At 35.9% G+C, this 16,743-nt stretch overlaps 1 protein-coding gene across 5 annotated transcripts in view; it reads right to left on the bottom strand.

The window, feature by feature from the left end:
- Positions 1–2,648: 2,648 nt before the first annotated feature.
- Positions 2,649–16,743, bottom strand: part of KTN1 (kinectin 1) — a 101,951-nt gene continuing 87,856 nt past the window's right edge. For 3 of the 5 annotated variants that reach the window (XM_059182167.1, XM_059182171.1, XM_059182168.1), the window contains 9 exons: positions 16,326–16,415; positions 16,107–16,199; positions 15,062–15,133; positions 14,531–14,614; positions 14,287–14,370; positions 11,807–11,890; positions 9,818–9,910; positions 8,527–8,647; positions 2,649–3,136 (listed from right to left, as the gene is read on the bottom strand). In XM_059182167.1, coding sequence (XP_059038150.1) covers positions 3,132–3,136; positions 8,527–8,647; positions 9,818–9,910; positions 11,807–11,890; positions 14,287–14,370; positions 14,531–14,614; positions 15,062–15,133; positions 16,107–16,199; positions 16,326–16,415 — 726 coding nt within the window. In that variant the 3' untranslated portion in view covers positions 2,649–3,131. The remainder of the gene's footprint in view (positions 3,137–8,526; positions 8,648–9,817; positions 9,911–11,806; positions 11,891–14,286; positions 14,371–14,530; positions 14,615–15,061; positions 15,134–16,106; positions 16,200–16,325; positions 16,416–16,743) is intronic. The other 2 variants (XM_059182169.1, XM_059182172.1) reach the window with 1 other exon arrangement.

Genomic DNA, 16,743 nt, shown 5'->3' with positions numbered 1-16,743 from the left:
TTTTCTGTATGTCTAAAATACTTCTGATTTTTTACAAATTAAGAACTGAAAGACAACAAAATCCTCCCATATCAAAATCTGTGGGATGCAAAATAGTACAGAGAACTTAGCCTTAAAATGAATTAGAAAACAAGAATTGAAAATAAATTATAAGAACAAGAAGTTGGCAAAGTGCAGCAAAATAAACAAACAAAAAAGATAAAATGTTTTTAACATTTTTAATTCACTAATCAATGAATGAAATATAAACAAAATACAAGTAAGAAAGTGCTGATAGTTGCCCAGTGTTGGGGAAAAAAACATGCCAGGACAAGCAGCTCTAAAATTTTTGGTCTTAGAAATCCTTTATACTTTACAAAGCTTTTTTGTTATTTCTATAACATTCAATGTACTAGAAATTGAAACCAAGAAACATTTTAGATGTTCATTTCTTATTTTAAAATAACAACATAATGAATATGTTTTTGTTAAATGTAACTTCATTTTCCAAAATAAAACCAACCAAAAAGATGTAGCGAGAAAACTGGCATTACTTTACATGTTTGCAAATTTCTTTACTACATGGCCTAATGGAAGCCAACTACTTCTGTGTGCAATCTGCTGTGATGTGCTGTCTGGGTTGAGTATATGAAGAAAACCTGGCCTCTGGACACAAATAACATGTCATTGGAAAACAGACCAGCAGCCTTTCAGACCACTGTGGATGTTCTCAGACAGAAGAGCAAAACTCAACATGTTATAATCACAGATTAATTACAACATGGAGTCTGAAACCCCATCAGTGAGCTTTTGCACTGTTACACTGAAATCCATTAGAATGGATCTCATCACCATGCATGATTTTGTGAACACTGTGTGTTGGTCATTCTCCCCTCCCTGTCGGTTCTTCTCAACCTGAGTAATTTTCTTAGGGCTTCCTGCCTCAATTGGCTGCAGTGGTGGCAAGGGGAGTCACTAGAGACAGAGAACACAGGACTCTCTCTCTGGATGTTCCTTTCCTCTCTCAGGGATCTGCTTATAACACACTGGGAAAAGGTGGACAGTTGAAGATGGAAGAGGGAAATATGAAACTGTCCCAAATTGGAACAGACCATGTTATGAACTTCTTGCCACTTCAGAGGCAAAAAGGTGAATGTGTATTGATTTGGATGTTGAGGGAGAGGACACAAAATTAATGAGATTGAACTGAATCCTTAATTTAATAATTTAAAAATTGTTTTAACTTTTAAAAATTCAAACATATGAAGAGGTTGAAAAATAATTACACATTTTTTCCAAGGAACTACGCTGTGAAGGGAAGGGAGAATGGCAAGAGAAAGGAAGGATTTGTTTTCTTTTTTCAGATGGCAGAGACATAGGTATATTTATAGACAATCGCCAAGGAAAAAGGTTGAGAGATGATATGGTATCTAGCCTTCCAATCAATTTTCCAGTGGTTTGCTGAAGGCAGCCAGGTAAGCCCTGAGGTAGTCCAAATCCTCAGGCCAATCATCACTGGCCATGAGCAGCCTCTTCAGTTTATCTCTACATACTTTAGAAACACTATCTGGTGTACACGGGATGATATGAAAAGGCACCACTTCAAATAATTCTCTATAAAACTATAAAAATGAATTTCATCCATTCATTTGTTTCAATACCTGAGCACAAATAAGTGTTAGGCACTTGCTCAAGGGTAGGAAAAAGCAAAGAACAGAAGAGAGGATTCCTGCCCTCATGCAGCAACTTTCTAGCAGGAAGAAGAGGTGTGACCAAGTATATACTGGAGGCTATAAACATTGTAATAACAAAAATAGGTAGGTGGATAGGGAGGCAGGGGGGATACTGGATGATCCAGAAAGACCTGGTGAGAAAGGTGACATTCAGATTTCCAGATGGTGAAAAAGCAAGCCACAACTGACATCCAAGAGAAGAGAGTTTTAAGTAGAAGCATTAATGAAATAGCAAGGAGACCACAGTATGGGGCACCTTGGTGGCTCAGTGGGTTAAGCCTCTGCCTTTGGCTTAGGTCATGATCTCAGGGTCCAAGGATTGAGCCCCAATCAGGCTCTCTGTTCAGCAGGGAGCCTGCTCCCCCCCTCCCCACTCTGCCTGCTGCTCTGCCTACTTGTGATCTCTCTCTGTCAAATAAATAAAATCTTTGGGAAAAAAAAAAAAAAAAAGGAGACCACAGTATGGCCTAACAGACACTTTCATATTCAGTAGCACAAGACAGCATTCAGTGGTTAGTTAGCATCTGTAGGGTTCAGTGCTTGCATCAAATTATCTAATTAATTAGAACTTCCTCAACAAAAAATAACACATGCAAATTATATAACATAGTGCCTGACAAGAAGGACACTAAAAAGTTACCTATTATTGGTTAATAACAGTTAAGTGTAAAAGCAGAGCTCTTCCACCAAAAGCTGGAGTGGTGGGTCTGAAAGCTAAATTGTCGCCTCGGCTTTTCTGCAGCACACAGCACTGCAGGACACAGTTCACAGCGCACAGAGCCACACAGAAGACCCAGAACTCCCCTTACAGAAGCTGTATGAGTAACAATACCTATCTTACCTTGTCCAAGAGCTGCAATTAATAACTGTGTTCTAAATTATGTTCATCGGTATAGCTAATGAGATCTGCTAAAGCACAATGAAAATTAGAGCAAGTTTGAATAATAAGCATCCCTTTATTTGCTGACGCCATTACAAAAAACGGATTACATTAGCAACAAAAAAGTGTTTTCTTGAAGTCAGAGGCAGTTCCCCCCCCCCAAAATGTTAAGTAAAACAGTGTACAACATCAGTATTAAAATGTTAAATTTTATATTGTCTTTACCACTTTTGATCTTCTGAACAATTTTATTGAGCAAAATAAGATAAAAGATTACATGTTTATTTTATCTTCAGGAATGTAAAGGTCTAATTATTCAAACAGTTTTTTATTATAAAACTAAACTCTGAAGGTGTCTACAGAGTTGGCTTTTTTTTTTCTCTCTTTAAATCAGTAGTCTAACAAGGATTAGAAAAGACAAAACTCTGTTCAGTGTTTCCGACAAAGTAGAAAGGGTGAAAACATAAATAAGGCTTTAATTTGGCAAAATATAATACAATGCCTTCTGTTATCCTTGAATGAACAGTTTCCCAGTTACTTCACTCTGTAAAAGATCAGAAAGAAACAAATTCATTTTAAAAGAAGAAATAAAAGGCAATCAGAAGACATTTGTCAAACACCAAACATACATACTCTATTTGATCCAGCATGGCTCTTTCAACTAGGATCAAAGCAATTATACTAATGGTAATCAAAAACAAGGGAGAAATAACAGGAATCAGAAGTTTTTGAGGTGGATTTAAAAATATGAGTGAAAACCTCAGACCAAACAGAGTAATGTGGGGATTTAAAAATACCATTAGAAAATTTAAGAGAACATCGGGAATCCATTTTTGTTAGTTCTACTCAAGAAAATATAAAGCTAATGAGATGAGTAGCACTGAAATTTACAACTCTCCCCCATGAATAAAAGTTTCAGACAGAAATTTTCTGAGGTCATGTGAAGCTTTCCAAGTCAGATAAAATGACTGTAAGAAATTAAACCTCAAAAGTCATTAGAGAGACTAAAAAGACTTAACCAGATCCAACATATAAATCCTGGTTTGGGAAAAATAGCTAAAAAGATACTTGCAGTATAAATGGGGAACTTGAATATGGGTTTAATAATGGGTAATTTTATGTAAGTACTGGTTTTGTTTGGATGTGATAGTGGTACAATGCATTTATAACAGAATGCTTTTGTTCTCCAAAGATGCATACCCAAGTGCCTAGGAATAAGCTGTCAAATCTGAAAGGTACTTTCAAACAGTTTGACATTAACCAAATACGTTTATACATGGAAAGAAATGAAGCAGGTAAAGGATGTATGAGTGTTGCACTGTTCTTTCAGCTTTTCTTTATGTGTGAACTATTTCAAAATAAAAAGGGAAAAAGAATGAGAAATAGAAAAAGTGAAGTTATCACTGGCTATTATGTTCTCCATTAAAAACAAGATTAACACTGGATCAGAAAGTCTACATAGCCCACAGGTACAGGACACTTTAAGTGCTACGTAAACACACAACAGAAAATGAAAATGAAAATCAGTGATAGCCAAGTGTAAAGTGTAGATATAAAAGCTACTTTTTACTCTGGAACACTAATCCTTATACTTCAATACCACTATAAAAGAATATCTTTCAGAAACAAGAAACAACTACATCATAAGATCTATTTGTCACACAGAACAGGGAGAGCACCTACATATAAAACACATACACAAAACATCACCTCAATTTTTTTCTAGGTAACACTAAGAGTCTCTCCAACTCACTATTGCCAACAAAATACTTTAGAAAAAAGTCAGAATTGACAACCCAAACTGTAAGATGCTGGCAACAAAGGATTAGACAGAATGAGGAGGAAAAAAAAAAGCATCAAGAAAAAGAGGTCAGGGCACAGAATGCCTGAATTACAAAAGAAAAGTACTCACTAAGAGCACAGGCACTGGGCAGAGATCACCTCAATTTAAATCCCAGCTCACCCAGCCACTAACTGCATGACCTTGGGCAAATTACAGAACCTCTGAGGTTCGGCTGTAGAATGGCAATTAAAAAAATAAACAACAACACCTACCTACCCACTGCCCTGGGTTGCTGTGAAGAATAAGCAAATGACCACAAGTCAGAAGCCTCTCAAGCTTAGAGTGATACTCATAAAGTGACTGCTGTTAAAAATCAACCTCCTGGGGCGCCTGGGTGGCTCAGTGGGTTAGGCCGCTGCCTTCGGCTCAGGTCATGATCTCAGAGTCCTGGGATCGAGTCCCGCATCGGGCTCTCTGCTCAGCGGAGAGCCTGCTTCCCTTTCTCTCTCTCTGCCTGCCTCTCCATCTACTTGTGATTTCTCTCTGTCAAATAAATAAATAAAATCTTAAAAAAAAAAAAAAAAAAAATCAACCTCCTCCCTCCACAGGATTCCATAAACGGGACCTGAGTGTTACAGTCTGAGTGTTTGTGCCTACCCCCAAAATTCATATATTGAAATTCTAATCCTCCAGTGTAATGGCATTTGGAAGTGGGGCCTTTGGAGGACTCCACCATCATGAATGGGATTAGTGTCCTTCTGAAAGGGACCCCAGACAGCTCCCTTGACCCTTCTGCAACGCATGGACTGTCAGAAATAAACGTTATTTAAGCCACCCAGTCTATGCAATTTTTGTGATAGCAGCCCAAACAGACTAAGACATTGGAGTAATGAAATCTTCTGATATGGTCAGACATATAGTTTGAACACTTAGAAGACAAGCAAATATGAAAGAAACATAAGAAAAATAGATATCTGGGAACAACAACAACAAAAAGCATACTATAAAGTACTAGTATTGTTAGTCCAAAGCTTAAAAAAAAAAGTATCTTAATTCATACAAAGGAAGGAAAAAGATGACAATCTTCTATTTTTGGGGTGGGGGGATAGGAGATAGGAAGACTTCCAAAATAAAAGAAAGGTTAAAGTTTTATAAATTAAGGATATAAGGTCAATACACATACCCCTACAGCTCAGAGAAAGGCTAAGTAATGTATATTAGAATTCAAAAAATTAAATAACTGCACATCGTCATCCCATTTTTGCTTTTTTTAAAGATTTTGTTTATTTATTTGATAGATCACAAGTAGGCAGAGAGGCAGGCAGAGAGAGAGGAGGAAGCAGGCTCCCTGCTGAGCAGAGAGCCCGATGCGGGGCTCAATCCCATGACCCTGGGATATGACCTGAGCTGAAGGCGGAGGCTTTAACCCACTGAGCCACCCAGGCGCCCCCTATTTTTGCTTTTTAAAAACTGTTTTTCCCTTAACAAATATGATATATACTTGCTGTATATCTTAAAAAGAAGCAAGTTTCCTGACATCAGATATTAACCTATTAGCTAAGTTTTGATGATTAATAAGCTGTATTTCCAATTTAATCATCACGTAATAGTGGGTTTGTTTTTCTCATCCAATATATGTACTAGTTTTAAAAGAGTTCACAAGAGGGGCGCCTGGCTGACTCAGTTGGTTGAATGTCAGACTCCTGATTTTGGCTCAGGTCGTGATCTCAGGGTTGTGAGATGGAACCCTGCATCAGGTTCCACACTGGCCATCCAGCCTGCTTAAGATTCTCACTCTCCCTCTCCCTCTGATCCTTCCCACCACCCCCTTTTTAAAAGGAAAAAAATAGTTCACAAGAGGAAGAATACACCCAGCTAAAAATGATGGCTGAAGTTTTAAAGGCTGTGGAACCAAGGAAACTGTGGGGAGGGGCTACCACCGCCAATGCCAGGTAGAACTTACAGAAGAAAGAGTTCTCAAATGCCTAGCAGACGCTTTTCTTCATACAATCCATTCTATCCTTCACACTGCACTGCTGATGCTCAACCACCTTTCCACCTGCCAAATTTGGACTGAGGTTCATTAGCTGATGAAGAGTTATCACTTAGAAAAGCTGCCAGCCAAACTATAGTTTGTTTTTAGCTATGTTGCCAGGATATACATATTTAACAAGTTACTACAATTTCATAAATCAAAGAAAAACTCTGAAAAATAAAAGTGTTATACTACCAACAATCAGTAGAAGTCTCAAATTTAATATGAAAATGACCAATGTGGAAATAGGTTCGTAAGACTTAGTATGAGCAGACCACGTGTTTGGGAAGAAAAAGAAACACTAAAGAACACCTTTGAGGTGCCAGAGAGATACTACTGATAAGGTTGAAAGGCACAGGGTAGGAAGTAATCTTACAATTTTTGAGGCTCTCAGAAATGAAGTCCTTTCCTTATCACACCAAGGCCTATGGGATGACTTCAGCCTATTTAGCATATAACTATTTTTAATTTCTTATACTGGAAATTTATACTTTCAGTATCAAAACAAAGGCCTGTATCAGATCTAGCAATCAGGAAATCACTAATGACCTCAGCAAAAAAGTTTTCATCAGAATGCATTCTAGTGTACACAGAGCTGTTAAAACAAGTAAAGAAGTAGATACTGTGAGAATAGTTTCTTATTTTAAGAATCTCTGTTAAACAGTAATGTTAAAAAAAAAATTAGGGTGGTAACTGAAGGAAGTACAAGGTTAAAATAAGACATTAGAGTAGGTTTTCAAGACTGAGCAGAATGAGCATGTGCAGAGAAGAGAATAAGGCTGAAAACATGGGAAAGAGAGTTACCAGCAAAGCAGGAAGCAGATTACTTTCTAATTTGGAAAAGGGAGGTAATGTGGCAGAAGTTTAACTATAGGCGATGGAGAGGTCAGCTTACCAAGGATAAATGATTAGGGTGTAATTATTTTTGCTGACAGGTTAAAAGAATGAGTTGCATTTTTCCACAAAATCTTATGGAGGTAAATGACCTGATTAGCAGTTTTTTTTTTTTTAAGATTTTATTTATTTGACAGACAGAGATCACAAGAAGGCAGAGAGGCAGACAGAGAGAGAGAGAGAGATGGAAGCAGGCTCTCTGCTGAGCAGAGAACCCAATGCGGAGCTCGATCCCAGTATCCCAGGATCACGACCCGAGCAGAAGGCAGAGGTTTTAACCCACTGAGCCACCCAGGCACCCCCTGAATAGCATTTTATTTTTTATTTATTTTATTTTATTTTATTTTTTAAGATTTTATTTATTTATTTATTTGTCAGGGATAGAGGGAGAGAGAGCAAGCGAGCACAGGCAGACAGAGAGGCAGGCAGAGGCAGGGGGAGAAGCAGGCTCCCTGCCGAGCAAGGAGCCCTATGTGGGACTCGATCCCAGGACGCTGGGATCATGACCTGAGCCGAAGGCAGCCGCTCAACCAACTGAGCCACCCTGAATAGCATTTTAAAGGAGAGTTTATGCTAAGGCAGACCAGAGGACAATCATTCTATAAAAGTGAGACAGAATGCCTCTATAACCAAAATGGTGATACATCCAACTTTTCCAGGACACCTAACCTATCAGGAGGGCAATAAAATTTCATAATATTGTTTAGTTAATGATATGTTTAAAAGTGAGATTTCTTTGATTACTTTATAAGCAGACTTAAGTAAAAACTCAGTTTCCAATTTTAAAAAAACTGTGATGACTTGATTTTCAATTCAGTATTTAATCTCAGTAAAAACATTTAACTTTATTTTACCAAGTTATAAAAAAAAAATCACAGATACTTTACCGAAACTAAGATCAGGATAAACTACAGAAGCAGCTGCCCATATTATGCAATGAATAAAACCTAGGTAAACAAATTGTAAGAGAGCCTGTTTTATAAGAAGGTCAAAGGAGTCAAAAAAAGGTCCCCCCACCCAAAGCTGTGAGACCAAAACATGGAAGAGATGAAAATAAAACTCTAAGAAAGCTAAACCTGTTATTTGCAGGGGCTGAAAGAGAGAAAGGGAATATTTCAATGAGGGCAACAGGAGCTCTGGTAGTCCTGGTAAACCCTCACTACAAATACACACATTCTGTCAATTAGCCCTAAAGAGACAACAGTACTTCAGTTACTCTTACCTAATACCTGGTAGTGTTCTTTCTCCTTTGTGAGCTGTTGGTTTACTGCCTGAAGCAACTGCTGTAACTGTGTGACAGTCTGATTTAGACTTACAGACATCGTCTCCTTCTCAGAAGACTCCTGAAGAGAAGAGGGAAGAGATGAAAAAACTCCAAACATAAGGAAAAGGTATTTGCAACCTAAAGCAGAATATTTTATTGTTTTAGATACAAACATGAGAAATCTTTAAAATGACAAAAATTAACAAAAAACACATATAGAAACAGTGTTTGCTATCTAGTGACACAAATTAGGTTGCACCAAAGAAAGCTACGTTATGGGTGCCTGGGTGGCTCAGTGTGTTAAGCAAGGCTTTCCTCACTTTCAGATAAAGCAAAGAATTTTCTATTTTTCTTTATGATTTAACTTTTTAAATTTCTTTATGATTTAACTTGTATACATATACATTTAAATTATAAAAATATTACTTAGGGGCACCTGGGTGCTTCAGTTTGTTAAGTGTCTGCCTTCAGCTCAGGTCATGATTTCAGGGTTCTGGGACTGAGCCCCACATAGGACTTTCTGCTCAGCACAAGCCTACTTGTGATCTCTGTCAAATATTAAATAGATAACATCTTTAAAAAAAAAAAAAAAAAAAAGGCTATGCTAAGTCATTAGGCCAAAAAGGTGAAAATCCAGACTCTGATTAGTAGTTGTAAATCCATTTCTCGTCTCAGAAAAAAAATCTGCCAGACACCAAAGGAGAGGACATTCTTAACAGTAAAACTAAGTTCACATATATTGAGCTCTAAGTGCTAGGCAGCACCGTTTTAAGAGCTACGTACTACTCTTACGTTTTAGATAGTAACTCATTTATTCCCTTCAAAAATCCTACAGGTTTGATGCTATTAATATGGCCTTTCACAGATGGGGCAACCAAAGTACACAGAAGCTAAGTAAAGTTGTCCAAAGTCACACTGCTACTAAGTAGCAGGGTCAGGATTCAAGCACAGGCAGTCTAACAAAGCCCACATTCTTCAGCAATATACCATAATACTTCCAAAACAAACAGTACAATTAAAGTACTATCTTACTAAGCCAAAGTGACATTAATAAAAACATTAATTAAAAAAGTGCATTTCAGAGATGGAATATCTGGAAGAAAAGACAACCTTCGGTAAGAATCCAACAAAACTGACAGAAGTATATCATTTTTTTTTAGTCAGAGAGAGATCTCACACATTTTTATTCTTCATGTAATTTACAACAAGGTAATTAGCCTAGAGATCTGGGGTAAAAGAAAATGCATACCATTTCTGGGGAAACATCACTATTCTCAATAACAGTAGTGTCTCCAGCAGCTTTTACTATTTTTGACTGAATGAGATCCAGCGACTGTTGAGCCTGTAATGAAAGCAATATGGTAGCCTCTAAATACTACAGTGGAGTATTATGAGGGATAAAAGGAGTGATTTTCTAAGGTATTTTGTACAAGACTAAAGTTCATCTCAAAATACAATGGACAGCCAATCTACTCCATTTTTTTCTTCCAAAATGAAAACTGTTCCCTCCCTGACCAGATTATAAAAACATATGCTTGTTTTAAAAAGTTCAAGCAATAGAGGATATGTAAAAAGACATTAAAAGAAGAAATAACCACAGTTGATATTTAGGTTAACATTAGTCTAAATAACATTAGTCTAATCAAGCATCAGCCAAATCTGGCCACAGCCTGTTTCTGTATAGCTCACAAGGTAAGACTGTTTTTTACATTTTTAAGGGTTGTGTTAAACACACAAAGAAGGGTATGTGAGAGAAACCATACATGCCCCACAAATTCTAAGTAGTGGCTTTGTTCTGACCCTCTTTTCCAGATCCCTCTTGTATACATATACATGCTAACAGAAAACTTGGGCAGAAAATTTCATATAAATGGGCTTTTAACATACCTGCTATTTTATACTCGCTTGTTTTACAAAGTATTTTATTAATATTTTATATCAATAAATATTTATGTGCATTTCTAATCAAGTGTTGCACAGTATTTCTGGCCTATAGATATGGGGCAGTTCACGGTCTTCTACGGTTGCATTAGCGATCATAAATAACATGACCTGTTTAATATCCTTAATACTTGAGAAACTAAACTGCTAGGCTAAACCTGCATGTTTTATATTTTGATCAAGAGGTCAAAAAGTTGGGGCGCCTGGGTGGCTCAGTGGGTTAAAGCCTCTGCCTTTGGCTCAAGTCATGATCCCAGGGTCCTGGGATGGAGGGCCCTCTGCTCAGCAGGGGGCCTGCTTACTCCTCTCTCTCTGCCTGCCTCTCTGCCTACTTGTGATCTCTGTCTGTCAAATAAATAAATAAAATCTTGAAAAAAAAAAAAAAAAAGAAGTCAAAAGTTAAAATCACCTATCAAACTAAGTCAGATTGCTCATCCTTGACAATGTATCATGAACCTAGGTTTGAGCAACCTGAATTCACATTTTATCTACTGATAATAGTAACACCAAAATAATCTGAAGCAATTCTGAATTCCTACACTTATTTTTTCATCATGCTAAATGTACTCTTTGGATTCCTAGACTTTTACATAACAATTAGAAGCTATATCATACAAAACAAACAAAAATATTTCTTCCAACCTGTAAAAAAGTGACATATTTGTTTTCCTAATGACTCCCACAAATACAATCATAGAGCTAAAGCAGCTCTGATACAAGCATATGTGACTTGCACTATTAAAAATACCTAAAAACAGAATTAAAAATAACTTGCCATCCTAATGTAGAGAATAAGAAATGTAATCTTAAAAACTACCCCCCCAAAAAACAAAAACAAAAACAAAAAAACCCCTCCCTACTTATATATGAGATTAAAGAAAAGTGTATCTCCACAAAGAAATAAATGAAAGGAACAAATTTCTGAAACATCCAAGGTCTACACATTTTGGATCTATAAAAATCAAAAGAAACATACTCTGTAAGCAACTACGAAGAAAATCCCAACAAAACAATATATGGATGTAACCCCATTTTTAAAAAAGAGTACCTTCAATTACACTTAAAACTTAATCTGTACTTTATAAAGTAATTACTTATATATATGTGTTGAAATAATGAAGCAAATTAAGAATAATCGAAAAACAAGTCAGAAAGTAGTTCCAAAAATGCAACAGCTTAAATTTATAAACACATTAATATGAACAAAAATCCAGAATTAGCAGTACGTTTACTTAAGATTCAAGGCACAACAACATAGCATGGTGATATGGCATCTTTAAGACAAGCAGTGTCTTACCTTGTGCAAGTCACCAGCTACCTTCTGTCTTTCACTTTGTTCAGTTCTAAGCTTTGTGAGTGTTTCATTTAACTGTGTCTTTAACTGTAAAAATAAAGGACCACAATTAACTTAATTTGCATCCTTCTTTGATTGTGCTGAGACCTCTAGAAGAATGAATGAGAAAGAATGGGATCGCTAACAGTTATTATGCACAGTGGATTAGCCAATATGCTGCACCAGATGTATAGAAAAGCTAAGCAGTGGAGGTTCCCATCTGGAAAGCTAAATATAAGAAAAGCTACAGAAACAAAGTAGGGTTCAGAGTAGAAAACTGTAAATGTAAAAATAAAACCATCACATTCCAGTAAAGTGCCTTTTAAAAGTATTACTATTCACTATTCATAAAGTACTTCATTCATATTTAAATTAAAGTAAAAGGCAAGTAGGCCAGAAATTTTACTGATTGGTTTTTTAAGGACTTATGACCTATAGAGTTAACAGTCAATTGTGTAATATTTTTAAAAACATTGAATGGAAGATTACAAATCCAGTAAAATGAAAACTTCAAAAATTTAAATGTTGATCATCCTTTAAAACATCACTAAAGAAATCAGTGCAAGACCACACGGGCCTAATTATACAATAAACAATGTCTTAAGATACACTTCTCAAGAACCAATTTGTCCCAACAGTTATAAAGTTCTATAAACTCTAGTGCCAATATGTAATGCCTCTTCTCATGATAAATGCTCCGATTAAATAAGAATGAGGGAAATGGACTACACTGACAACAAATAACTTTCTTATTAAACTCATCAAGTTAATTAATTTTCCCTAACACTGATAGGCATAATACTCGTTTCTGGAGACCCAAAAGGGAGAAATATAAGATACTAACCTTTCCAACTGAAGAAAGGATTAATGAGGGACATTCCATTTGGAAATTTTATTTGGGGAACTCTATCTAAAGACCCAAATGCTTCAGGTTTTGCTCTTTCACTTAACTCTATTTAGTACATCAGAGTACTACTCCCTTGGCCGCCAAACATACAATGTATGTATAAGCAAAAAAATTATTTTATCTTAAAATGTGCCAACAGTCATCCTGAGCAAACGGAACTAAAATAAAAATTATGAATTCAAGGCAAAAATAAGAAACAAGTATCATTTAAAATGGCCCCTTAACAGAAGTAAAGAGGCAAAAATACAACAAGAACATTAGGCTGAATTTAACCATAATCCTATGGGTTTGATGGTACTGTTGGAGTTAGCTACTAAGCACCAAAGTTGAAAGTAAATTTTCCAACAATTGTAGTTAAAAATGATTTTTAAAAAACACATTATAAGGTAAGGCTTAAGGCTTTCAGCTATGGCATAATCACTGTCCTGATCTGTACAATATATATAACAAGCATATGTATAAAATTAGTCACATGTTGCAGTGGGAATGATTCAATTAAATAAAATGAAGAAGATAAGTAAAACCAAAATTTTATTTCAAAAATAAAGAGGGGGACTCTATGTGTACTTTTCAAAGAGCCCTACCTTGAAAACTCATTTCCATAAATCACTGCCATAACACAGAAGACCAACCACAACTGAGTGAGTTAACAAGTTTTATTTGATACACACAGCAGTACTAAGAAAATTCCAAACCGGGCAAGACTTAAGGTGAGGAGAAAACTAACTATAATCTTCCTAGAGTTTATTCAGATACTTCCAATTTAGTCACGTGTTGTATTAATTTTTCAGTCATAGAAAGACGACGATTGTTTGAAACATACAATGAGACAGTAATATTTATGTAACAGCTAAGAAGCAGTATAAATTTGTAAATTTGCCAGAATCCATTAAATTTCCAGAAAATTTAAGAATGGGAATACAGGGTACTCTGTCATTATAAGGCATTTAGCTATCTTTAGTTAACTTTAAGTCTACAGTTTTAGAATTGCTATACTCTAAATATTATGTTGATGATAAAGACTTTCACAAGCTTATTGTTATCTATAAATTTGTAGGAAGACCAGTTAAAATAAGCAGCTGGAATTAATTATTGCCCTTGAATGAAGAATATGTATCTTCAACCTTCAATAATCTCCTTCAGATTAGAGAACAAGACCAGTTAACTATCAATCATTAACTCTAAAAAGAGAATCTTCACAATTCAGCCAATCTTTATCTATTTGTTTCACTTCTTTATTAACTGAAAATAATGCTGTCCAAAGAATTAAGTTTTACAAAACATGAATTTTTTTCTGGAAAAAAGAGTTGCAAGCCAAACATGCCATTGTTAGGAGCTAAGAAAGAAGGATCATTTTAGAAGTCAAGAAAAGAAAGATCAACTTAGGAGTCATCAGAATACGAAGATTATCTTAAAACTTACAAAAATGCCAAGCTAAAGATGTTAGCAAGGAGAAAAAGTTTGGATGGTTTCTCCACATGTCAACACAAGTGTTTTCAGAGCCTACTTGATACCCAGTGGAGAACAAGCTTCTTACCAAATTTAGCTCTTCATTCTGTCTTACTGCTTCAGAATATGAATCATCAAGTTTTTTCTGCAATTCAGTCAACAGATCTTTCAGCTGCAATGAAGTTTAGAGTTTAAGATTGATCTCCTTATGATATCCCATGTTTTGTACGCTACTTGGAAGCTCTGCCACAAACAACTTACACTGAAATATTTTATCACTATTACAAACTTAATTTAAATTGAGAAGCAAGGTCAAAAAATTCTTTAAGTACCTCTCTGACTTCTGTAACATAGGTAGATCGTTCAATTTCTGCCTTCTCTAGTTCCATTTCCAAATGCTCTCGTTCTCTTCTCAGCTAGCAATGCAACAAAGAAGAAAATGTTAACACATTTAAGAATTCCTTTCGATGCTATGATGCTCCCCCATAATGGAAAGTTATGGAACTTACAAATATAATATCATCTCAAACACTACCCAAGATTTTTTTTTTTAAAGATTTTATTTATTTGACAGACACAGATCACAAGTAGGCAGAGAGGCAGGCAGAAAGAGAGGAAGGGAAGCAGGCTCCTCGCCAAGCAGAGAGCTTGATGCAGGGCTTGATCCCAGGACCCTGGGGATCATGACCTGAGCTGAAGGCAGAGGCTTTAACCCACTGAGCCACCCAGGTGCCCCTACCCAAGATATTCTTAAAAGCGTAACAACTGCATCATTACAGAAATCTTAAAAAACAGATCTTAAGACAATGCTTAATGCTAAAAATGAGTCCACAGGTTATAAGTCAAGCGATGAAATAACATACATTTTCAATATCTTTATTTTCTCTTCTTAATCGCTCTAGCTCTTGTTCTGAAGATGTGACTGACAACTGCATCTGAAATGTGAAACAACTATATGACCAAGTAAATCAAGAATATAGAGCTGCTATCTTGGAGAATTTTAATCAGACACTTCAGAGATTTTGAAATGCGTCTCATTCTAAAGTCATAGTGAATTTTAAAAGACCTTGAAAGTGAGAGCATGACATTTAATTTGATTTATATTGTCACCAAAACGTACCCCATTGGCATATTATATTAAGGCCTAGCTAGAAATGCTTATTTTTTTTTCTAACAATCATTTAATAATTGGCTATATTTAATCCCCAAATGCATTAACATAGAATACCACAGGCAATGCTAAATTCTGTACAGGTTGGCCCAGGAAAACAACTGAGCAACAGAGGACACTCTTTACTTTCCCTTTATTGTAATGGATTTTTATTACAGTATAACTGGCATACCATATCCTGTTAGTTTCAGGTGTACATTATAGTGACTTGATACTTTCATACATTACAAAATATTCCCCACAATAAGTCTAGTTACCATTTGTCACCATATGAAGAGGACTACTACAACAGATGACACTCTTTACCAGAGCCAAGTAAATGGGAGAAAAATTAGGGCTGTACAAGAATATTCAGATCACATGAAGAGAAAGACTCATTAACTTTTTCTTGAAAACGATATCATGGGTCACTTATCAACATCGCAAAGCTTGTTCTGAACCCCAAATTCTTTGCCTTATTTTATCACATAGTAGTTCTATAACTTCCAAAGCATTTTACATTCTAGATAACTACCTTTCAGCCATGCTCTAAAACAATAATTCTCAAACTTGGGTGGGCATCAGAATCAGTTGTGGAAGCTCTTTAATGTACAGCCTGCTGTCTCCACAGTTTCAGATTCAGAAAATCTCAGGTGGGGCCCAAGAATGGGCATTTCTAACAAGTTTCTGGCTTATGGATACTGCTGATCCAGGGCCCACATTCTTGAGAACTACTTGCTCTAAGCTTTTTAAGGTACCTGTTTAATAGTCTTCTGTGATTCATCAACCTTAACTTTCCATTTATTTTCTTCTTGCTCCACACTTCTCTGTAGTTTCTGTAAAATTCCTTCCTATGGGCAAAAGCATAGTTGTTTTGAAAAATTCATGTTCTAATGACAAGATAAACTATTTAAGCCACTAAGGAATAAGTTAATTTAAAAATAAAGCCAAAATGTAGGTTAAAAATCATTTCCTACTGTTTCTGCTAAGACGGATTTGTATTTTTCACACTCGAGCTGTAACAGTGTGTGCATTTCATCAGCTTCTTTCAACTTGTGCTCTAGAACCTAGAAAGAATGAAATAAAGAAAACTTCTCTAGTTTTACCAGTTTTGTGTGCTTCAAATTTGTTACAGTATTTAATGGTATATAATGACAAATGGTTTCTAATTGTTTTATAGTGAGACACTACATTTCAACCTTCTTGAGTAGCAATCAAGTTCAATGACCCTTTTAGTCATCAGTCTTTACTAAAGAAACTCTGAGTCTGATTACTATAAAATATATTACACAATTTATAACAGGCTTATCACTCTTTAGCAGGATGATAAAAATCAAAGCAGAACCACATGTGAAGTCAAGTCACAACACCTATGCTACACACACATGGAAAAGA

Source organism: Mustela lutreola, chromosome 7 (genome assembly GCF_030435805.1).
Source record: "Mustela lutreola isolate mMusLut2 chromosome 7, mMusLut2.pri, whole genome shotgun sequence".
In the NCBI taxonomy this organism is placed as follows: Eukaryota; Metazoa; Chordata; class Mammalia; order Carnivora; family Mustelidae; genus Mustela; species Mustela lutreola.
This window is presented reverse-complemented; position numbering and strand designations above follow the sequence as displayed.